Source organism: Camelus ferus, chromosome 8 (assembly GCF_009834535.1).
Source record: "Camelus ferus isolate YT-003-E chromosome 8, BCGSAC_Cfer_1.0, whole genome shotgun sequence".
Lineage (NCBI taxonomy): Eukaryota > Metazoa > Chordata > Mammalia > Artiodactyla > Camelidae > Camelus > Camelus ferus.
Genome location: NC_045703.1, coordinates 72,628,721 through 72,652,479, shown reverse-complemented (window position 1 = coordinate 72,652,479; position 23,759 = coordinate 72,628,721). Strand labels below are relative to the sequence as shown.

Genomic DNA, 23,759 nt, shown 5'->3' with positions numbered 1-23,759 from the left:
CAACTCAATAAGAAGACGTAACAAATTTAAACTTATAAAGAAATAGGCTTTATTAAGTGAAATAAGACAGACAAAAAAAGACAGCTACCCTTTGATTTCACTCGTGCGGGATCTAAAACGCACAACTGAACACACACAGGAGAAACCGAGTCAGGAACACAGAGAACAAACAGGTGGCTCCCAGAGGGGAAGGGCGGGGGGGAGCAGAGGAGGGAGACAAGAGACACAGAAGCCCCAGGTGTAAGGTCAGTGGCCGCGTGAGAGGTGTGCGGCGTGGGGAATGCAGCAAAACCTGGGCAGTATCTTTGTGTGGTGAGCGGTGGGGCTGGACTCACGACGGTGATGGTTTTGAAATGTATGGAAATACAGGATTGCCGTGTGGCTCACCAGAACCGGCATAGCACTGTAGGTCAATCATACTTCAAAAACAAACAAACAAATAAGCTCATAGAAAAAGAGTCCAGATTTGTGGTCACCAGAGGTAAGGGCTGGGCAGGGGGGGATGGATAAAAGCAATCAAAAGGTACAAACAACTCTGAAAAAAGGAAGAAAAATAAAATAGGCTTTAGAGTGTTTTAAGCAGAATTGAAGCTGAACAAGGGAGTAGCTGGTAAACCCGCCTTGATAGTCTGAGAGCTTGTCTTGCACGTCTCTCACTTACCAGCAGGTCCAGACGACAAAGCGTAGCACAGACGCAGACGATCGACAAGCGCACTAAACTAGCCCCACCTAACAGGGAAGGCACGTGCACGCACATCACTGAGCTAACACACAAGGGAAGCGCATTTCCCCGCGAGCGTCACGGCTCTGATCTGCGTTGCCCTAGTGGCCTGTGAGGCGGCCCATCTTTTCACACCTTATCAGCCATTTGGATGAATGTCTTTTTCTGATAAACGGCTAGTTTTTAGTTGCATGGCCTTCTTGTGGTGGAGCTGTGAGAGTCTTTACCTGCTCTTCATGCTGGAACCTTGTCAGAGAGAAATCACTGCGGATATTTCCTCCCACCCTGTGAGTCGTCTCTTCGCGTCATGTTTTAAAATCGCACTTCAATTCATGTCTCCCGAAGTCACGATGCGGCCCAGGCCTGCATCCTGGGAACAGGAGTGTGAGGGCTTCCGTCCTAGAACAGGGTGGGGGTCTCGTTCGGAAGCTTCGTTGACCTAAAAGTAAACTGAGTTCCTGGGGAAACCAGGATCTACCTGACTTTTGAATAAAGCGCGAAGTGCCCTATGTCACAAAATCGATCATCGCTCACACCAACTTACTTTTATTTGAAAGAAGGAAGATGAAATACGAAACCTCATGTGAAATGAGGAGGTGTCCGTTCGTGCTCTGAAAGCCGCGTGTAAGCCTGGACCTGAATTCCTGGGGCGCCAGCCTGGCTCCCGCCGCCCTGTCCGTGCCCGCTCCTGGCGGGGTCTCCGCGGCAGCCTGGCCAGGAGCTGTGCCCGTCCCAGGACCCAGCGGTCCTGCACTCAGTGTGGATGAGAGAGGATGCTGCTGCCCTGCCTTCTTTGGGTCTCTTGCAGTTCCTCCAGCCTGGTCGGTTTCCAGATCCATCTGGCATAGAGGCTCTGCCCAAGAGAGCTCCCTGGAACATTCACCAAAAATCCTGGGGTGTGAACCAGCCTGAGACCCCAAAAGAGTGAGAGGAAATTAGCTTTCTGGTAAAGCACCATTCTCTGCTCTGGGATTCTAACTTAAATCCACTGCATGTAGCATGAGAAGATGGAGCCTCAGAAAAACTCAGCTCAACCCTGCTCCTTGGGCTACTTCAAATTAAATTAAATTTTAAAAATCATTTTAATGAATAAATCCCTCCCTGCTCTGCCTTAGCCTCCTCCAGCCTACCAGCTCTACAGTCGGTTTTGGCTTATTCTGCTTCCAAAACATTTGATCACATCTTGTAGCTATGAAAGTCGGAAAACTGTGGCAAGCTGTTAAAGGTACGAATTCACAGGTGATTTATAATCGGCCAATATGAGCAGTGCAGGCAAACTCCCTTCGTAATTATTTGGATGAAATCGCCCAAGGTCTTGCAGACTCCACATCCACTCCTTCTTTCCCCAGCGAGGAGTGCCTTCCTAATCTTGAGGCACTGGGCAGAGACACATAGAGACATAGAGATAAAAGTCTTTTGCAGGAACTCGGGGGAGCGGACAGACTCTGCGATGGAAACAGAAATTCAGGGAGGGGTCCACCAAGACTGAAATATCGCAAGGAAAGATTTCTGAAGGAAGTGACATCTTAGTGGAATCCTCCGAGAAGAGATGAAGTTAGCCAGCAAGGAAGGCCGGATGCGAATTTCCAGCAGAGACACCAGCAGGGGTGCCTTTACCAAGATGCCCCCGTGGCTCGTCCAGGAATAGGGACACAGGGCAGGGGAGCAGAAGCGAGGACTCTAGGTCTTCGTGTGCCCTTTCAAGGAAGTGGACCTTTTTCCCCTTAAAATAGTAAATAAACTGTTAAAGCTTTGAAGGAACACAATCAAATTTCCATCTTGGACCCACTGCTCTGGCTAGAAATGGAGCTGGTGTCAGAAGCGGGGAGACCAGGGTGATGTGGCTGTGACCCCGTAGAGCTGATCAGGTAATGGGGTGGTGGGGGAGAAGAGCTACTGACAGTTAGACTCTGAAAGACTTTGTGACTGGGTGGACGTCAGGGCAGGAGAAGCTATGTCAGAGAAGGAGAAATTTTTAAAAAGCAGCAGCAATCTCCACCGCCCCCTAAAAGGTTTCATTATAACAGGTAAATTTCCAATGCACTTCGTCAGACCTGCTTGCTAATTACAGCCCAGGCAACTGTAAAGAACGCACACAGTGGTGCTCGCCCAGAGGGTATCTTTCTGGACATACTGACATATGAAAGTATTTTCTAAAAACAATTAATCTCCAGCAAAAACAACTGCATGTAGACAGCGATCTCTTTGTCCGGGAGAGACCTGGGAGGACGGCAGATGGCTGGGGTGTTTGCAGGCACATCCCAGGGGCTGTTTCTATCAGGGAGTTGGTGCTGATTAATACGGAGACTCCGTGCTCTCCGTGCCGACACGTGCTGATGAAGCTCTAACTCTTCACTAGGGTCGGGACAAGCCCTGGCTCCTTTTCCAGCCTCGAAGGGCCCCTCCTACCCCAACCCCTTCCCCCGCCTCCCCCGCCTGCTGTTCTGGTTACTTTGACTTGCTTTTGTGAGCCCTGAGCTCTCTGGTCTGTTTCACCACTGCTCCCTCTGTGGGAGAATTTACCCCTCAGCTGTCAGCGTAGATGCCCCTCGCCAAAGCTCCCTCCTCCCTCTAGACTACGCATCGCTCTAGGTGTACCAGGGCTCCCGTATGTCACAGGCCTCCTCATGTCACAATACGAGCCCTCACATCTGCGTCTACCCGAATGTGAGGGCCAGGGGTCAAGGACGGTGACTGCCCCCTGCCATGTCTGGTTCCCGGCACATAAATAACACTCAGGGAAGTAGGTACGAGCAGGTGCCAGGACTTGCCCCAGAAGAAGCCCCCGTGGGGGGAGGAAGGGGAGGCAGCACCTCCAGGCCACCATCCCTAGAGGGCACAGGATCTGCACGGCACTCTGCGGCCGTCGGGGAAGCTGCGGCTGAAGCCGGGCTCCGGGTCAGCCAGCACGTGACTGGCTTCAGGTGAGGGACAGACAGGTGCTTCCGACCAAATTCTCTACTGAGTCACTTGATGACTCTGGGTGAACACACTGAATTTGATGAGAATACTGGATATGCACCCGGAATTGAGAATTTAAAGCCAATTAGAAGAAAAACATGTTTTGAGTGTTTTGGGTTTTTTTTTTTTTAACATTACAATTTGCTCTGAGTAAAAGTCATGCTGCAAGTAAGTTGATACTTTGTAGAGTTCAAAACTATGAAGCCAAGATCACTGCGGACTCACTACCCCTGGTAGGTGGGGGTAAACGCAGAAAGAGCTGGTGCAACCGCTGCCGAAACACCGGTCTCTGTCCCCCGAGAGCGAGTCAAAGTCGGGGGCAGAGTGTGGGGAGAATTAGAGAAGAACTGCTTCACTGCGTCGCCAGCAAAGGGGGGTCAGAGCCGGCTATGCCTTAAAGACCGTGTGCGCCTCTTGGGGTTGAGGTCTGGAGGTTTTACGGGAAAACTGAATGGGACAGAAAAGGCGATGACAGTCAGGGCGGTTTACAGGGTGTCACATCCTCTTCATCTTGATAAGAACTTGCTGCAGAGGAGTTTAGGAGGATCTGCTCGTTTTCTTGAGATTCAGTCCTTGACACTCTTTCAAGACCTCTAGGGCGAAAGGGTAAGCTATTCTGGGGAAAGAGTGCACGCGGAGGGTCGCGTGCTCGCCGTAGGGCAGTTCAGCTGGACGCACAGGCCTGACCAGCTCAGGGGTCACCTTGTCGGTTTTCTGCTCCTTCAGAAGGAACACCATCCACGGAGATCTCCGGAGAGTCCACAGAGTCCCCTGAGGGAGGGGGGACGGTCCCTGCTGTCCTCACTCAGCCAGGAGCACGACGGGGGCCAGGACTGGACGTCTCCCAGGTGACGCCCGGCTCCGGAGCACACACGCCCTCCTCCTCTGGGCGCTGCTCCCCAGCTGCAGGGATGGCCTGGCCTCCGGCTGGTGCCCCCCGGTCGCCCACCCCTACCCACGGGGGGAGGTGGACCAGTGGTGGATACTCCACTCCAGCTGGTCCCAACCTGCTGCTTTCTTCCCTAAGAATTTTGCTTCGGGGCTGCCAGCGTTGAGGTGGCCTTTGCTTGGGGGTGGAATTGAAAGAAAAAATTAAAAAGTGAGTTTTCTTGTTAAAGAAACAGAGCAGGGGTTGAATCAGGTGAGCTGTTCAATCAAAGCTGGTCTGGGAAGAGTCCATCAGTGGGGCTTCACTTCGCCCTCCGCGGCAGCGACAGAAGGGGACCCAAGCTGACCTCCAACCCCCCCCGCATGAGGGTGGCACCCTCATTCCTTGCTAGCGGGCCTGCAGAACACGAGGCCTGTCCTGCAATGGAAGAGGCTTCACTGCTGAGGGCGCGGTCACAGGAAAGGCCTTCCAACCAGCAATGTCAGCCATAACTCAGGGCGCCCGAACACTGTCATTTGCAAAGCTCTCAATGGTAAATGGACACCAGGCCCCTCCAGTAAATGATTTTATGGAGTTGGAATCTGGCAGAATGTTAAACCCCTTCTGGGAGCATTGCATTCTTAAGTCAGGTGTTGTCTTATTTTGGTAGAATCCGTATGTTCTACCAAATCTGAAAAATATTCACTGAATGCCAAGGGCAAAGCATGGAGAACATGTCCATCAGAACCAGGGCCACAGTACTGTGGACAGACCGACAGACAGATGGAGGATGGAGGACGCCTCTCCAGCTCCTGGCTCCGGCCTGGGGCGGCCCCTCAGGGCGCACGTCAGGCTGTCCTCACCCCGAGACCACAGAAGCGAGACTCGGGGGACATGCACTGACCTTGGCGAACCCAGTACACCTTCTGCTGCAGCCCAGGGAAGCCCCTTCTGGGCCGTTTTCTGCCGTGGGCCCTGGACCACAGTCTGTGGCTCCCGTGGATTCCCAGTTGCGGTGGGTGGCGGCATCGGGCAGACTTCATCAGCAGCTCGTCAGTAAGAGACGGGGTCGAGACCCTCATCTCCTGGGAAATAAGAGCGGAGGTGCGAAAGCCGTGGAGGATGGATGTTTGAAACAGCTTTGGACCATCGGGGCTCGGGAGGGCACAAGAGGAAAGTTGAAGACACAAAACTATAGCGTGGAGGCTAGGATGTAACCCCCAGTCCTTGTCCTCACTCCGCGTCACCACCCAGAGCTCGCCTGTTGTCCACGTGAGCAGGGATGACTGCTTTCTGAGCGACTGGGAAGACACGGTTAAACACCATAACGAAAGAGCACGTGGGCTTAAAAAAGGCAAGATATTAGAGATCACTTGGAAAAGCACGATTTTGCTTGTGGCGCCCACACACAGCTGGTTTCCCAGGACAAGCCCTGGTCCCGAGGTCGGGTGCAGACCCCTGTCTGGGCTCCAAAGGTCATCGACAGAGTTGGGCGCGTTGCCTGCTGGTTCTTGGCCATCTAAGAGCAGTCACTCAGGAGAGGTCACTGCCACGGAGGCTCTTGGGTCCCACACCAGCTGGGTGCCCCACCTCAGGAACTCCGGACACTCAGCTCACGGTGACCAAGCCCAGATCACAGAGGTCAGGTCCCCCTGCAGGCGGCGGGCTGGGAGCCAGAACTCTCACGCCCCTTGTGAGTCATAATCCTTTCCAGTTCTCACAGCACGTCATAGCCTGCTCTCGCCTCACCTGAGCAAGGCTGCCCTTCCCGTCCGCTCCTGGCTCCTGGCCCTGCTCATGCCCCTGTCGCGGAAACAAAGTGACTCTGGACCAAGCACAGTGTGCAGGTAGGTGGTGACCTCTCAGAGGGAGGCAGCTGGTGCTCTGGGGCAGAGGGCAGTGTCCAGTCATGACAGCAGTCCCCAGCCCCAGGACTCCAGGCCGGGACAGGGTCCTGCCTTCTCCTCCACGGCCCTCTGCGTCCTGTGCAGAGTAGAACTCTGGGGGAGCTTGGGACTGCGAGGTGGCCATCTGCACAGCTGTCTGCCGGGCTCCTGCAGGGACCCAGCCACCCTTCTTGGGTCTCTCCAGCTGCCCATAGACTGGCCACTTCTCGAGGAGGTGCCAGTCCAGTGGGGAACCCTGGGGATGCAGCCAGACCACAGTGGTAGGACTGCTCTGCCCAGAGGACGGCTGGCCTGGGTGTGCAGGGCAGGGAGGGGGGCGGGGCTCCATCTGGAAGCACAAGAGGTTGTCAGGGGCCCAAGGCCTGTGCATTTGCTTTGTAGACCCCCGGCGTGTGGTGTGAGGGGCTTCAGAGAGGCCGGCAGGAAACAGGTTAATGATGCAAGTAAGAGACCTAAAAATGTCAGTGTTTTGGTTTAATTTTTAAAGTTCTTTATTTCTTATGCATTTATTTTTATTGAAGTGTAGTTGATTTACAATGGTGTGTCAGTTCTAGGTGTACAGCAAAGTGATTCAGTTATACATATACATACATATTCTTTTTCAAATTCTTTTCCATTATAAGTTATTACAAGATACTGAGTATAGTTCCCTGTGCTGTACAGTAGGACTTTGTTGTGTGTTCATTTTGTATATAGTAGTATCTGCTAATCCCAAACTCCCAATTTATTCCTTTCCCCTCATTTCCCCTTCAGTAACCATAAGTTTGTTTTCCATGTCTGTGAGTCTGTTTCTGATTTGCAAATAAGTTCATCTGCGTCGTGTTTTCAGATTCCACATGTAAGCGATATATGATATTTGCCTCTGTCTGACTTACTTCACTTACTACGATGATCTCTAATTTCATCCATGTTGCTGCAAATGGCTTTATTTCATTCTTTTTAATGGCTGAGTAGTATTCCATTGTATATATATATACCACATCTTCTTTATCCAGTCATCTGTTGATGGACATTTAGGCTGTTTCCATGTCTTGGCTTTTGTAAATAGTGCTGCTATGAACATTGGGGTGCATGGATCTTTTTGAATTGAAGTTCCCTCCGGATATAAGCCCAGGAGTAGGATTGCTGGATCATATGGTAACTCTATTTTTAGTTTTTTAAGGACCCTCAGTACTGTTCTCCATGGTGGCTCCACCAATTTACGTTCCCACCAGCAGTGTAGGAGGGTTCCCTTTTCTCCATAACTTCTCCAGTATTTATTATTGGTAGATGTTTTAATGATGGCCATTCTGACTGGTGTGAGATGATACCTTATTGTAGTTTTGATTTGCATTTCTCTAATAATTAGCAACAGTGAGCATCTTTTCATGTGCCTGTTGGCCATCTGGATGTCTTTAAAGAAATGTCTATTTCGATCTTCTGCTCATTTTTTGATTGGGTTGTTTGGTTTCTTTTGATATTAAACTGTATGAGGTGTTGGTGTATTTTGGAAATCAGTCCCTTGTTGATCTCATCATTTGCAGATATTTTTATGAATTGGAGAATTTCTTTATGAAAATATATTTTCCTTTAAAATCCTTATTTTTAAAAGTAGATGATGCTCTTTCTAAAAATATGGAAATGGTACAGAGGGGCATGAGATAGAAGGTGTGCACAGACCCCCGTCCTCCCACAAGCTCTGTTTTCCTGAGAAGGGTTTGATGTGAGGCTACTTACAGACCCACTGCATGTAGCCGTATAGATGTGTGAGCCTCTGTATCTGTGCTCATATATGCATACACACGTGTGTGGATGGCTTTTTCATTGAAATGATTTTCTAGTATTTTTATCCAAAACCCAGGCAATGATTTGCAATAGAGACCTTTATAAAATGGTCTCACTCCATCACATCCAGTCCTCCTCCAGTCTTCCTTTCTACATCTTGCCAGCAACTCTTTTCCAAAGACTTCACTAGTCCCCATACCGCCAGTTGCTGGGGCACCTGCAGGTCACAGACAAGCTGTGCCGCCTGCACAAGTGCCCGGTGAGGTGGCACGAAATGGTTTCCAATGTACTGCTGAAAAGAGTCACTTCTCTCGCAATAAAAAGTGAACCAGGACAACATCTCAGCATTCTGACACTGTCCAAAGGGACAGGAGCCGTGGGCTACAGTGGTGACTGGAACTGAGGAGGCCACAGAACTAGGTAAAATTGACAGAGGATGGCATTATTTAGCTTGGGGACGAAATTCAGGTTTATGGGTGTTTGTGTACTGTGGGAGCAAAGGCACAGAATGATCTTTGGAGGTTTAGCAACACCTTACCTCGCTGTGGCTCTGCCTGCACAGATGAAATGATCAGCTGGAAGCCGGCTGGAAAATTCCAGTGTAATCAGCACTTTTGCTCCCGTCTCGGTGTTGCGGCAAACGTACATTTGGCCCTTGGCTGTCCAAACCGAGGCACTAGTTTCCCCAGCTACTTGGCGCTCCGCACCCGCCAGAGGTGCGGCTCCCACCCTCCAGGCTCACCGAGCCGGTCTGCAGGCTGCAGGGCCGGAACTTCCAGTTTCTGTTGGAAGAAATGGGTCCAGATCTGCCTCAGAGGAGTTGAGCGGCTGTGTCAGTGGCTGGGGGTTTCTCTGGGGCCTTGTTTTAATGCGGGTGGGAACCGGATGGGACCCCCCTCCCCAGGCTTTCTTTCGTATTTCCCATTTTGCTGGGGGGCAATGCTCACCTCACCTGGATTTGTTGGATCTCTCTGTTTGCTTAGTTGTCTGTTTCCTGTTCCTCCACTAGAGCTAAGCCTTTGTGAGGACGGGGGCCTTGCCGCCCGTCAGTGTGGGGCCCCTGGCCCTGGAGGGGTGGCTGGCATGGGGTGGGCACCCAGCGGGCCGCCGCAGAATGACTGGGGGAGCAGTTCTGCCTCTAGGGCAACAGACGGCCCGCTGGGAAGGGGGCAGGGCTATGCCTCTGGGAGAGGAAAGGGTGTGTGTGTGTGTGTGTGTGTATGCACAGCACATGTGTGTGTGCAGGTGTGCAGGCACGAGTGTCTTCTACCCCAGGAGCCCCCTCCTCCCTCTGAATACGGCAGCCAGGAGTGAAGACTGACTCATTCCACCTTGCGAGGCTGATGGGGCATGTGAAAGGCGTCAAAAGTGATGACGGTGGCCGGCTGGCCTCCACTCTGGTTCAGCATGAGGGTGGGTGGCCTCACCCGATGCCACAGGGCAGGGGCCTCTGCAGCTCCCCCTGGAAGATTCTGGCTACAGAATCAGGCCATTCAAAGCCCCAGGTGGAGATGGTGCTGAGGACCCATAGGGCAGAGAAGACCCAGGATCTCGCGAAGATAGGGGCTGATTCAGTTTGTGTTTTGAGGGTGGAAGTATTTGCACTGTTTCAAGTATTTTCCAGCCCCAATTGGGCTGGGTTTCCCTGCAGAGGGTCTCTTCTCTCTCTGAAAAGTTAGGGGGGTGAGCTAAAGGGTTTCGGCTGAGGGTCCCCCACTGGCTCCAGGTTCATTGCCGCGGCCTCCCGGCTCACTCCGGGGCCGGCGGGCCAGCCCGCTGCTCTGAGGCTTTGGCCCTTTTGGAATACTTGCTACAAGAAAGCACGTCTCAAGCCAGAGTTGTGCTAACATGAATTGCTTCTCCGGTATTTTTTTTTTTTCTTAAAAACAAATCACTAAATACGTTTATTTCCAAAGTGTAAGACTTTCTGACGTAGGCACTAATTTGTTCTGCATCTGATGTATCCATTTTTCATCTCTCTGTAGCTGAACAGTGTAACTAATGAAGAGGACAGACTTGAATGTATCTGGTGCTGCTTTTATTAACAAAGCTGTCAGATTTAAATGCCGAGAAAGTGGATGTTCATTTGCGGACATCAGTAATTGCTTTAAAAGACCAAGCCGTTGTTTCGACGTCCCTTAAACTAAGCGCGGCCTCCAGCTTCTTAGCAGGAGGCTTGCCGGTTGAAAGCCCACGTGGCTTTTGGTGACCTCGGGTAGCAGAACAGGGACACCCAAGTGGCTGGTAGACTCGCGCCCGCGGTCAGCTGCCCCCCAGTTCTCTAGAACATCCCGTCACTGAAGCACCCAGTAAGGGGTCAGGAGAACTCAGGCACATCTGCAAAAGCGTGTTTTTCTCCTCAGAGTGACACGGTGTTGATGTTCGCTTTGAGGAGTGAGATGATTGTTGGCACCTTTGAGTCGCTCATGCCTAACCTCTAGCCGTCTGAGGTTTGCCCAGGCTCCCGGCTCCAGGGACAGATTGCTGGAACTGCCAGGACAGCTTCCGGGTGTGTGGAAGCTCCCCATCTCTCCCCGTCCCAGTCAGCTGTCTGCAGGACTGTGTTGCGTCAGTGGGGACGTACTTCTGAGTCTGGGTCCCTTTGATTACGAGGAAGGTGCCACGTTGACTGTCCTCGTCATGTTAACAAGTCAGGAGTGGCGCTGGCGGTTTCTTCTGAGAAGTATTTTGGGAGACTGACTCACCAAGATGGCGACAAGGTCGTTCCTGACTTTGCTCTGCTCCCAAGAAGGGCAGCTGACAGCCATTCAAGAGCAAGCACCACTGAGCTCCCGGAACACTGGGCCGAGGCCGCCGCAGCCCGACCACGGGGACCGCGGGAGACCGCCGCGCCGGTAAGAAGGCAGCCTCGGCTGGCCGCGGGCCCCTCCCCCAGGCTGGCACAGCCCCACGGGGAGAGGGCACCCCGAGCCTCCAGCTCCTCAGCTCCTCCAGTGGGACAAGAGGACCCAGGAGGACCCCAGGAATGTGGGTCGCTTTGCGGGGTGCAGATCTGCCTGATTTGGATCCTCAAATGAGGAGTTTTACTGGCCCAAGAGCCCGATTTGCCAGCACCCAGACGAGGAGCTGAGTCACAGCCCCTCCCGCTGCGGAGCGGACCTTCCAGCCCCATCTGACCCGAAGGGCTGGCAAGGACTCCTGGGGGCTGTGAGGTCCAGCTGTGCTCAAGCCAAAAGGAGGCAGGCAGAGCACACTGGGCATGGGGTGTTCTACACACAGGCCAGGGGACTAATGCAGAGCCAGGGCAGAGGGGCGCCCCCCACCCCTCCCAGCCAGAGAGCTCCGCCCCGGCCAGGGAGCCGTGACACAGCCCCGCCCACTGCAGAGAGGGCCTTCCAGCCCCTCTGCCCAGAAGGGCTGGCAGTGACTCCTGGGAGCTGTGCAGCATTCCAGCTGAGAGGCAGGCAGATTTGAGAGTTGACAGAGCAAGGCCAGTGACTGTCCGATCAGACAATCTGGGGTGCAGGTCTGCTTCAGTTAAGAAAACAAAGAGTTTTACTGCTTTAGAGCCGCTTCTCCCACAGTGCCTGGGCGGGAAATCCAGTCTGTAGTCCTGTTTATTGCTGAGGAGAACCTTCAGCCTGTGTGACCAAGGGGTCCATCGGGAGCACACGGGGAGCTGTGAAGCCCATTCCACAGGCCCACGTGCAGTGGGACTTGAACCCAACGCAGCCTGTAGCTCCTCCTGCATGCAGAGCAAACTCAGTGGCCTCCTTGACCAGGGAATTCAGGGCACACTCAAGTCTGATCTGGGTCCCCAGACAACACTCTGTGCAAGCCCCAGACCCTGTCCTGCTGCCCCACCAGGGAGGGAAGCTAACTCATGGCCCACCTACTAATGAATATAGGGTCCAGTTCTGACCAGAAGATCCAGGCAACCATGGAGGCCATTCTGCAGCCTCGCGTGGGCAGCGCACCACGCCAGCAGCCCTCTCCCACTGCTCTCAGCCAGTGGCACCATTCCCGCAAGCCTCACTCTCAGAGTTCCAACAGCTGCCACGTCCAAAAACAGACATAATAGCAGGTTCCTCCTGCCCAGGGCTTGACCAGAAGACACACCCAGAAACCCCAGCTGGAGCTGACTGCTGGAGATCTATTGCCGCCAAAACAAACCTGTGAAGTTTAGAAGAGGAGCCCCATTCCTCGGATGCACAGACAGCAGCATCAGGAATCAAGGGGCATGAAAAATCAGGTCGACACGACTCCACCAAAGAGAACTACTAAAGCTCCAGTAACTGACCCTAAAGAAAAGGAGATGCATGAACTGCCAGACAAAGACTTCAGAATAGTCTTCTTAAGGGAGTTTAGTGAACTGCAAGGAAACACAGACAGACAAATAACAAAATAAAAATACAAGCATAAAACAAGAAATTCAATAAGGAAATAACAACTATCACAAAACAAAATACAACCCAGAAATCCTAGAGATGAAAAATACAATAACTAAACTGAAGAATTCAATAGAGAGTTTGCAAAGTAGACCTGACCATGCAGAAGGAAGAGTCAGTGGCCTGGGAGACAGGACATCAGAAATTACCCAGTTGCAGCAAAAAGAAAGAGGAATGAAGAAGAGCGAAGAGAGCCTGCAGGAATTATGGGACACAAAGGAAAGAAACAATATTCACATTATGGGTGTTTCATAAGGAGAAGAGAAAGAGAAGGGAAGAGAAAGTACTTTTAAAACAAACACGGCTGCTGAGAACTTCCCAAACCTGGGGACAGCAGTGGACCTCTGTATCCATGAGACCCAAAGGACTCCAAATAAGGTGAACTCAGGGCTGCGCTGAGACACATTATAATTAAATGGTCCAAGATAAAGACAGAATTTTAAAAGTAACAAGAGAAAAGAGAGAAGTTAGGTACAACGAAATGCTTGTAAGATTATAGGCAGATTTCTCAACAGAAGCATGTCAGGTCAGAGGCAATGGGACGATATATTCAAAATTTTAAAAGAAAATCACTGCCAGCCAAGAGCCCCATACCCGGCTCAGCTGGGCTTCAGAAGCAAAGGGAAGACAGACCTTCACGAACAAACAGAAGCTGAGGGAGTTTGTTACCCCTGGACACATCTCACCACAAATGCAGAACAGAGCTCTTTGAGTGGAAGTAAAAAAAAAAAAAAAAAAAAAGGCTAATTAACTTCATAAAAACGTTAAAAGTTAGTGTAAGTGAGTGTCACAAGCAATAGTAAATAAGCAGTTATAGTTAGATTCTGCAATATGATCATAGCAATGCATGATTCATTCACAAATAGTTTAGTTTAATTCATAACTTATTTTCTAGTTTAAAATTTTAAAAACATCCATAATCTACAATAATCTGTTATCAGTTACACAATATAGAAAAAAATGTAAATTGTAACAGCAATAACCTAAAATGTGAGGGAGAGAAGAAATGAAAGTGTAAAGTTGATGAATTCTATTGACGTTTAGTTGTTATCCATTTAAAGTAGGTTATTACAAGTTTAAAATATTTACTGGTAGCCTCATTGTAACCAAAAGGGAAAATCCTGTAGAAATTACACACAAGAACACAGTAAAGAAATCAAAGTACGCTGGTACCAAAAGACATCAAAACACACAAAAGGGCAGCAGGGTAAGAAACAAGGAACCGTGAAACAGTGGACAAAATGGCAAGAGTACTCCCTGACCTACCAGTAACTACTTTAAGCATAAAGTGATTAGATTCTCCAATTAAAAGACGTAGAATGGATGGATGGATGTACAACACAAGATCTAACAATATGCTGCCTGTAAGAGATTTACTTTAGCCTTAAAGACACACATAGACTGAGAGTGAAGGGTTGAGAAGAGACATTTCAAGTAAATGGTAACTGAGAGAAAGAAAAGAGAGAGAGAGAGAGAGAGAGAGAGAAACAAACAAAGAAGAAAGAAAAGAGCAGCAGTAGCTGTATTTAAAATCAGACAAATAGACTTTAAACTAAATTGGTAAAAAAAAGAGACAATATGATAATTAAAAAGTCACTACATCAAGGAGATGTAATAAGTGTAAATATTTATGTTCCCAACCTGGTAGCACCTACATACACTAACCAAAAACTAACAGAGCAGAAAGGAGTAATAAACGTAATACAGTAATAGTCGGGGACTTTGCTACCCCACTGCCAACAATGGATAGATCACCCAGGCATAGGGTCGGTAAGGAAACAAGGAATTTGAACAACGCTATAAATCCAATGATCCTAATAGACCTACACAGAACATTCCGTCGGACAACAGCAGAACACACATTCTTCTCAGGCACGCATGGAGCGTTTTCTGGGGTAGACCATATATTAGACCACAAGAAAGTCTTAGCAAATTTAAGAAGATTGAAATCATACCACTTGTCTTCTCCGACCACAATGTCATGATAACCGGAAATCAGTAACTAGAGGGAAACTGGAAGACTCACAAATACATAAAAACTAAACAACACTGTACTAAACAACCAGTGGATCAAAGAAGAAATCCAATGGGAAATAAAAAAGTTCCTTAAGACAAATGAAAATGGAAACACAATATACCAGAGCTTGTGGGATGCAGCAAAAGCATCTGTAACAGCAAAGTTCGGAAAAACAAATGCTTACATTAAAAGTCAAGAAAGATCCCAAATAAACCGCCTACCTCCACACTCTAAGGAACTAGGAAAGAACAAGTTGAACCCAAAGTTAGCAGAAGAGGGGAGATAATAAATAGTAGGGCACTAATAAATAAAAGAACAGAAAAACAATAGAAAAGATTAACCCAACGAAAAGTTGGTTATTCAACAAGATAAATAACATTGACAAACCCTTAGCTAGACTAACCGAAGAAAAAAGAGAAGGGACTCAAGTCAACAGAGCTAGAAATGAGAAAGGAGACGTTGCAGTGACGGTCACAGACATTCAAAGGGTCAGACAAGCCTGCTCTGAACAAACTGGACAACTGGAAAAAATGGAAAGTTCCTTAAAAACATACAACTTACCAAGACGGACTCAGGAAAGAATGGAAAATCTAAACAGATCAATTACTAGTAAGGGAATTGAATCATTAATTTAAAAATCTAGCAAGAAAAAAGAAATCCCAGGACCAGATGGCTTCACTGGTAAATGTTTCCAAGAATTAACACCAATCCTCCTCAGACTCTTTCAGAAAGTCAAAGAGGAGGGAACACTCCCAAATCATTTTACAAGACCAGCATTATCCCGATACCAATTCAGAAAAGAACACTACTAGAAGAGGAAACCACAGGCCAATATCCTTGATGCGTATGGATGCAGAGATTCTCAATAAAACGCCATCAGACTGAATTCAGCAACACTTGGAAGGACCCTTCACCATGAGCAGCTGGGAGCTACCCTTGGCGCACGAGGAGGGCTCAGCACAAGCAGACCTAGCAGCGGGATACGTCGCATTTATGGAGCGAAAGGGAAGAATCATGCGACCACCTCAGTCGGTGCAGAAAAAGCATTTGACAAAATTTAACACCCATTCATGACTTTAAAAAGCTCCTAGCAAATTAGGCATAGAAGGAACATATCTCAACATAATGAAGGCCGTATGTGACAAGCCCACAGCTAACATCACACTCACCGGTGAAAGACTGAAAGCTTTTCCTCCAAGATCGGGAACGAGACAAGCCCGTTCTCACCGCTCCTGTTCAGTGTAGTCCTGGCAGCTCTGCCAGAGCCATCAGGCAAGAAAAAGAAGTAAAAGCCATTAGAACTGGAGGAAAAAGTAAAGTTGTCTATTTGCAGATAACACAATTTTATACATAGAAAATCCTAAAGACTCAACCAAAAATCTAATCCATGAATTCAGTAAAGTTGCAGGTTACAAAATTAACCTACAAAAATCAGTAGCATTTCTCTACACTAACAACAAGTCTTCTGAAAGAGAAAGAAAGAAATTGATCTCACAATAGCATCGAAAACAGTAAGATACTTGGGAATAAATTTGACTAAGAAGGTAAAGGATCTCTACTCTGAAGACTACAAGACGTTGATGAAAGAAATTGAAGGCACCAATGCGTGGCAAGTTGTTCTGTGTTCATAGACTGGAAGGATTAATATTTAAAATGCCAATATAATCAAAACTACCATGGATTCAGTGCAATTTCTATCAATTCCAATGCATTTTTTCCAAAAGTAGAAAAAACACATCTAAATTTATTTGGAACCACCAAAGACCTCAAATAGCCAAAGAAATCCTGAGAAAGAAGAACGAAGCAAGAGAACCCCACTTCCTGGCTGGCAGCTGGGCCAGGAAGCGCAAGCATCGAACAGCGTGGCCCGGCCTAAAACCAGACAGTCAGGCCTAGGGAACAGAACCAAGAGCCCAGAAACAAACCCAGTCGTATGCAGTCAACTAGTATGTGACACGTGAGCCAAGAATACTCAATAGGTGGTGTATTGGGGTGACTGAATATCTACATGTGGAAGAATGAAACAGGACCTATGGTTTACACACTCACAAAAATTAACTCAAGCTGGATTAAAACCTTCAATGTTAGACCTGAAACTACAAAAGCCCTAGGAGAGAACACGGGGAAACTCTCCCTGACATGGGTCTTGGCAATGATTTTTTGGATACAGCACCTCAAGCACAAGCAACAAAATGAAAGATAAACCACTGGAACTACATTAAACTGAAGAGCTCCTGCACAGCAGAGAACCCGTCAGCAAAGCGACAAGACAGCCTGCAGAGCGGGAACAGCGCACCTGCAAATGATGCGTCTGCTAAGAGGCTAACACCCAAAACATACAAAGAACTCACACAGCTCAATAACAAAAGGGAAAAATTTAAAAACGGGCAAAAGTCCTGAACATTTCTCCAGAGAAGGTATATGAAAGGGCAGCAGGTGGATGACAAGATGGTCAGCACCGCTGGTTGTCAAGGAAACGCAAACGGAAACCACAGTGAAGTGCCACCTCCCAGCCTGCTGGGAGGGCCGCCATCAGGAAGCCAGGGGGCGGCAAACGCTGGCGAGAGCGCGGCCAGAAGGGAACCCTGTGCGCCGTCAGTGGGAGTGTAAATCGGTGTGGCCTCCGTGGAGGACGGTTAGGGGGCTTCTCAAAACGTTAAAGACAGAGCTACCATTTGGACCAGCAATTCCACTTCTTCAAGAATATATCCAAAGGGAACAGAAACACAAACTCAAAAAGATCTCTGCACCCTCGTGTTCATAGCAGCGTTATTTACAGCAGCCAAGTGTTCATCCGCAGAGGAGTGAATAAAGAAATTGTGGTATATATATACAACAGAATATTATTCAGCCAAAAAAAGGGAAACCTACCCTTTGCGACAACATGGGATGGACCTTGAGTGCATTATACTAAGTGAGGTTAAGTTAAACAGAAAAAGAGAAATACTGTATGATCTCACCTATATGTGGAATCTGTTTAAAAAATTAAAGCACAAACTTATAGAAAAAAGGGATCAGACTTATGGTTACCAAAGGCAGAGGGGTGGAGGGACAGGGGACTGGAGGAAGGTGGTCAAATGTACAAACTCCCACTTATGAGACCAGGAAGGACAAGTGATGTAACCCGAGTCAACACGGCTGCATAACATGTAGGAAGGTTACTGAGGCGGCGAGTCCTGAGCGCCCTGGTCACAAGGAAACAGCTTTTCTCTTTCCTTTTCTTCTTACTGTATCTGTATGAGAAGGCGGCAGTTAGCGGAACTACTATGGTCACCATTTCACAATACATGTGAATCAGCCCACCACGGGGTATCTCTCAAGCCCACACAGCAGTGTATGTCAGCTACTTCTCAATAAAACTGGAGGGAAAAAAAAGAAACGTTTTGTCCTGGTAGAGGTGACGTCAATTGTAAAGTACCTGATCGTTAAAAAAAAAAAGTTCCCTTGAGATAGATAAAAGGGAAAAAACGGGAGGGAGACTGGTAAAGCAAGCATGCTTAAAGCAACTATTTCCGTGATTAATTCCTGATAGGGCGAGGGCAGTGAGAGGGACGGCGGTGGGAGCGGCCGGCGAAGACCGGAAGCCGACCTCCAGCGTTTCTTGCACAAACGCAGGCTCCTCGGGGGCCTGTTGAAAGGCTGGACCAGCAGCTCCTGGGAGCGCCTCGCGGGAGCCGGTCAGAAAATCCAGACCGTTGTGATCACTGTGAACAGCGAATGGCACGAGAAAACCTCAGGAAGGTCTTCTGACATCAAGATATGAGTCATTTGCAGGTAAAGACAGGTCAGAATGGAAGTAAGGGAAAGCGTTGCTGAAACACAGAAAGGAGGTCAGATACTTGGTAACAAGACGGGAGTCAGAAGCCCATGTTGAGCCTGGTGTTACGTTTCTGTAAACGTTGCCCCATCTGATGTCTTCACTGAAAGTTAAAATGCCATCCTAGCCAGTTAACATTCACTGGTGATTTCTGTATGTCAGGGCCGGTGCCAAAGGCTTTTCCAATTACCAGCTTCTTGAACTTTGGCAAGCCTCCTATTTCAGGAGGAAACCGACGTTTGGAGAGTCACGTGATCCAGCTGCGACTGTCCAGCTCGGAAGTCACAGGATTAGGGTTAGACCTCCAGCTCTCCTTTGTCTCCGTGGTCATCACCCCTTTTCCCAGCCCATGCTGCTCACGTGTCCCCATAATCGTGACAGCCCATACTTGGTCTATACCTAAAACTGGCATTTTCCCCAAACTGCCATTTTTCATAGGAATAATTTAAGCTGAAGGGCAAGAACTTTCTCACGCTATTCAAATGATCTGGCTTGGCTCCCCGAACACTATCGCCACCGCATCTAACATCTACCTGCCCTGTACGGTTTGCCTGACTGATCCAAACTAGGTAAAAATAACACCACAGAATTTTGGAAGCAATCTTCAAACATCAACTTTCACTAACAATTGAATTAAATGGAACAACTGAATAAAAACAATTGAATTCACACCTGGATGGACAAATGATTTTGCTTGCTGATTAGCTGTGAGATGCAGGGTAAGGGGTTTAAACCTCTAGACTGGCCCCGTCCAACACGATAGCCACTGGCCACGTGTAGCTATTTAGATTTAAATTTTAATTAATTAAAATTAAATGCAATCGTGCATTCAGTTCCTCAGTTGCACTGCCATGTTTCAAGCGCCCAGCAGCCACCTGTGACCAGCGGCTAGTGCTGCCGAAAGTTCTCTTGGACAGCACTGCTCCAAACCTGAAATCCAAAACCTCCGAAGTCTTCTGGAACTGTTTCTTGTCTGGCAATGGGTCTAAGTTCTAATGATAATCACCCCAGTCCTGTTACAGACAGCATGGAAAAGTGCTTTGCAAATTGTAATGTGTCATACAAGCTTTAAAAAAAAATTGTCGCAGTGTTGTAAAATCAGATAGTCTTTGAGATGCTAATACTTTGGCCCTTGGATCTTACAATCATATTAACTCTTTTTCATAAGTTGACCTGTGTACCTTGAAGCTGACATTTATACTTTGTTCTTTAAGACTGAAGTACACTCTGCATTGTGCACCATTGACAATTTCTCTTAATGTGGAAGGTACCCTTACATATATACACATAATGATATACACAGGTACCACTATGTAATGTATAATGATATAATATAATATGCGTACTTATATCATACAATGTATGTAATATGAAAATCATCGCATTCCTGTGAGGGTCATATCTGTTAGAAATTAATAGGGAAAAAGTTCCAAGACATACAAGCTGATAAGAGTCTGAATTTTTCGCCCGACCAGAAAGTGATTACTGTGGCTGCCGAGCAGGTGAATGAGTAACAGCACCGAGGTGCTTCGTGGTGTCAGTGGCAATCACGTTCTGTAACGCTCAGCAACAGCCTTCCTGACTGATACACCCCAGCTCAGAGAGAGAGCGCGGCTTCTGGTACAGACGGCTTTTCCAGCGCCCCATCGATTTCTTTTAGGGGACGACAAATCTGTTGATGCTTGAGACGTCCAATCAGCACGATGGACAGAAGCCTGAGGAACGTCCTCGTGGTCTCCCTCGGGTTTCTGCTTCTCTTTACTGCCTACGGAGGTCTGCAGAATCTGCAGGTAAGCGGTGTGCCATGGTGTGACCCTTCCTTCCCGACGTCTCTGGGCCTTCAGGAATGCCTGTGTTCACAGGCCACGAGGAATGTGGGGTTTCTGGTTACCCAAGTCACCTTCCAAAAAGTCCTCTAAGACAAACAGTGGTTTGAGCTGCCATCCCATGCCGTGTGGCTCCCGCTCTGGGTTCGGTAGGGCCGCACAGCCGTGAGCACTCAGCCTTTGGATGAGGAGGCCGAGTCTCGGCCTGGTGCCTTGATAAGAGTGCCTCGCTTTGCTTTGTGTGGGTAAGGGGGACACAGGACGAACCCCTGTGGACCTGTGGTCAGAAGCAGTGCTGTGAATTCATCAGAGGCCACCAGGCCACGCAGATCCCCAGCCCGCTTTAAGCACAGCTGTGAACTTGGATGAATGGCCTCTGTATAGTCTGACTCTGTGGCTTTCGCTCCTCCCCGGGTGTCCCTGAAGGCTGTGACTGTGGTCACGTGTGCCCAGAGTGGAGTTGCAGGCTCCTCCCCAGGTGGCTCTGTTTGGAGTCTGATCTCTGTGGTTCAGACCCGCAGGAGCCCCTGGGGCAGGGGGCTGAGGCCACAGACGGAAGCGGGCACCTCACCCAGGAAACACTGGGAACGGCACCTGCGTGGGGGGGAGCAGAGCAGCTGAGGGGATGCTCCCCTGGCCCCCACGTCCTCCCGGGCCAGTGCCCCTGGGCCGGGCATCCACTGTCACTGGTGTGGTCCCTTCCTCCTCAGAAGACTGGAGACGTCAGAGACCAGACCTCCAGCCCTGACGGGAACAACCCCGCTCACCCACTACCTCCCTCCCTCCCAGCCCTAATCTGGCCATGTTTCTTGTCCAGAAGATGTGAACATGTTTCAGCTGGGAGAATGGTCTCCATCTCAGGACCAGCTTCAGAAAAAGCAGTGTCATGACAGGGACAGAGTGACCTTAGGGATGACTGAACCCCGGGGCTGCTGGGGACGGACACCTGCTTGTCTCCATCACTGCCTTCTGCTCTCTGAGGATGGCTGGCTTCATTCTCAGGCCCCAGTGAGAAGGCAAAGATGCTCACAAGCATCCCCAGAGCCCCAGCCCAGGTGTGGGTCAGGTCGTGCACCTGCCCCAGGACCCAGACTCTCATCGGCACCGCTTCCCGCTGCGGTGGCTGCTGTTCTCACCATGTCCTGCTGCGGTCACCTATGTGTCAGTCATGCCTCAGCTTGCACGTCATGCTTCCTCCTCCCCCTTTGCTGTGCCCCGGAGCCCACGTCTGGGTGAGGCCCCTGTGTGCATGCCCAGGGCTGTGGCACGCCTCCCACAATGGCTGCAGGTCCCACAATGCCCGACCCCACCCTCCCCTCCATGACCGCATCCCCTGCCTCGGACGGCACTCGGCACCCAGCCGTCGCGCTTGGCTGGCCGGTGAATGAAGTCGTTGATGTGTGTTAACCTCCTCCCTTTCAGTGCTCACCATGGGCTTAAAGATCCGATCCAGTTGCCTAGTATGGAGTCCAGGGCTCCTCCCGGTATAGTTTGGCCAGCTGTCCGGCCTCACCTCCCCGGAGGAGCTTATGGCTCTGACCCCCAAGCTAAATGTTTCACAGGGTCTCTCTTCTCAGGACGCGCCCTCTGTAACACGTCCCCTGAACGTCCCCCCTCACCCACGCCTCTGACCTTTCCCTGGCCTCCTTCCCATCCTGCAGTTCCCACATCACCTTCTCTCCTTCCAGAAAGCCTTTCTGACGCCGCTGGGCTGGCCCTGTGCACTCCCGGAAGCTCGGACCCTGGGCCTCCTCCCTGCAGGACTCAGTCCCACTGCAGTGGCCTGTTGGCTGGGGTCGCTGACACCTGGCCGCTCTGTCCATCATCCACTCCCCGACGGTGCCTGTTTTTCCGTTTTGTGTCCCTAGACCGCACGCAGGGCCTGCACTGGTCAGTGCTGGTGATGAGCGACCACTTGCACTGTTTGTGAAGCGGGTCCCTCGCGTGCGCTCATCCTCACGCGTGTGTTCCACAGGGCGGCTCTTCTCACGTGCAGACACAGGTGCTGGAACAGGGTCGTTCAGGTAGAGAGAGACACTCGCTTTCGAAATTCGGCTCCCGCTTTGGATAGTGAGATCTGCCTTCCTGTCCAGTGGTGTGCAGTGGGGCTCTGTTGTAAGCAACACACAGACGCACCTTGCCGGTTGGCAGCAATGCTGAGGGCGGAAAAGAAATTCCAGGGCAGAGGACGCCTGCTTCTCATTAGCACACGAAGAGGCGCGCTCCCTGGTGCGGAGAATTTAACACATCAGAATAAGGAAACAACAGGCTCCCCCGAGCCGGTTCTCTCCCTCCCCCGCCCTGGCAACTGGAACTAGGGGCAGAAATTTCCAGATAACCTCGCCTTGAAAGCAGGCTTCTCATTAGCATGCAAACCTCTGTCTTCCAACCAGATGTTGGAACTTTCATGGGACAAGAGGTTCTTGCTTTTGTGTTCAGTTACTCAACAAACATCTTTAAGCACCTGTTTGGGGCAAAGGCATTGGGGTAAATTCAGAGAAAGCAGTGGCTGATCCAGAGGCAGATTCCAAGCCAAGCTCGAAGCAGAGACCTCCACGGACAATGATATTCGGTCGGGGGGTGGGGTGGGTTGGAGACCCTGGCCGTGCACTGGAAGCAAGGGCAGCGTTTGGGCGGACGTACCCAGGAAAGGGAGAGAAAGCCCTGAGGGGAGAACTCAGCTTGTGGGGTTTGGAGTCTCCAGGAGATGCGAGTGATGGGAAGGGGGTGTTGCTGAAAGATCAGCCCCGTCCCTGAGGAGCCGAATAACCAGAGACAAGGTCTTGGAGCTTAGAAGAAGAGGCAGCTTTCTTACTTTGCCGGGCAAAGGGGCCTCACAGCAGGCTGGTGCCTTCAAACCTGTGAGCCGTCTTGGGGGTGGGGCTTCATGCTTCTGTAGATGAAGAGGTTGGTTGGAGCATGAAGGGTGGTCGTGATCAGCAGGGGTCTCTGATGAAACTTCCCCCTCGATCTGGACGAGTGTGTCTAGTATCATGGCACCTGGTGGTCTGGGAGGTCGTCAGCCCGCAACCTTCTTTATCTGGTCAGACTCATCCGGCAGCGCCAGCGCCACGGGGTGGGGGGCGGCTGGTCATTCTCCTGAGCTTATCGCCTGTGACTCCCTTCCTGCGAAATGACTCAGACGCCAAGCATGACTGTAAATTTTAAAACAGTAGAATCGACAACTTCAGCTATAACAACGGGCCTGGGGCTGGGAGCAGCATCCGGTCGGTCAGGGTTGCTGATCGTTCTAAAAGCAAGCAGTAAGCATAAAGCCAAGAATTTGTTAGCCCAAGTGCGGCCGTTGTATTATTTCTCCCTCAGAAGGGCCTCAGAGACTTGCCCCCGGCTGCGCGTGTGGGGCCTTTGGTTACGAGACAGTTGTTGGGGGCCCAGGTGGGAAGGACGGTGATGGTGCAGACCCAGCCCTGGCTCGGGGTCATCTGGACTCCTCAGCGGCGTCTGCGGT

General features: G+C 50.0%; 1 protein-coding gene and 1 long non-coding RNA gene across 9 annotated transcripts in view; one reads left to right on the top strand and one right to left on the bottom strand.

The window, feature by feature from the left end:
• Positions 1–6,282: 6,282 nt before the first annotated feature.
• Positions 6,283–23,759, top strand: part of UNC93A (unc-93 homolog A) — a 37,584-nt gene continuing 20,107 nt past the window's right edge. For 2 of the 8 annotated variants that reach the window (XR_004322135.1, XM_032485351.1), the window contains exons 1-4: positions 6,328–6,397; positions 10,207–11,076; positions 18,180–18,421; positions 19,940–20,254. Coding sequence is in view for 7 of the 8 variants with exons in the window: in XM_032485351.1 (XP_032341242.1) it covers positions 20,168–20,254 (87 nt within the window). In the remaining variant the exon portion in view is untranslated. Of the gene's footprint in view, positions 6,398–10,206; positions 11,077–18,179; positions 18,422–19,939; positions 20,255–23,759 lie in introns of all 8 variants that reach the window. The other 6 variants (XM_032485352.1, XM_032485353.1, XM_032485354.1 and 3 more) reach the window with 6 other exon arrangements.
• LOC116665489 lies at positions 17,668–23,536 on the bottom strand. Its single transcript, XR_004322136.1, has 3 exons — positions 23,106–23,536; positions 21,964–22,516; positions 17,668–17,880 (listed from the first exon to the last, which is right to left on the bottom strand). It is a non-coding gene; the product is annotated as an uncharacterized LOC116665489 (long non-coding RNA).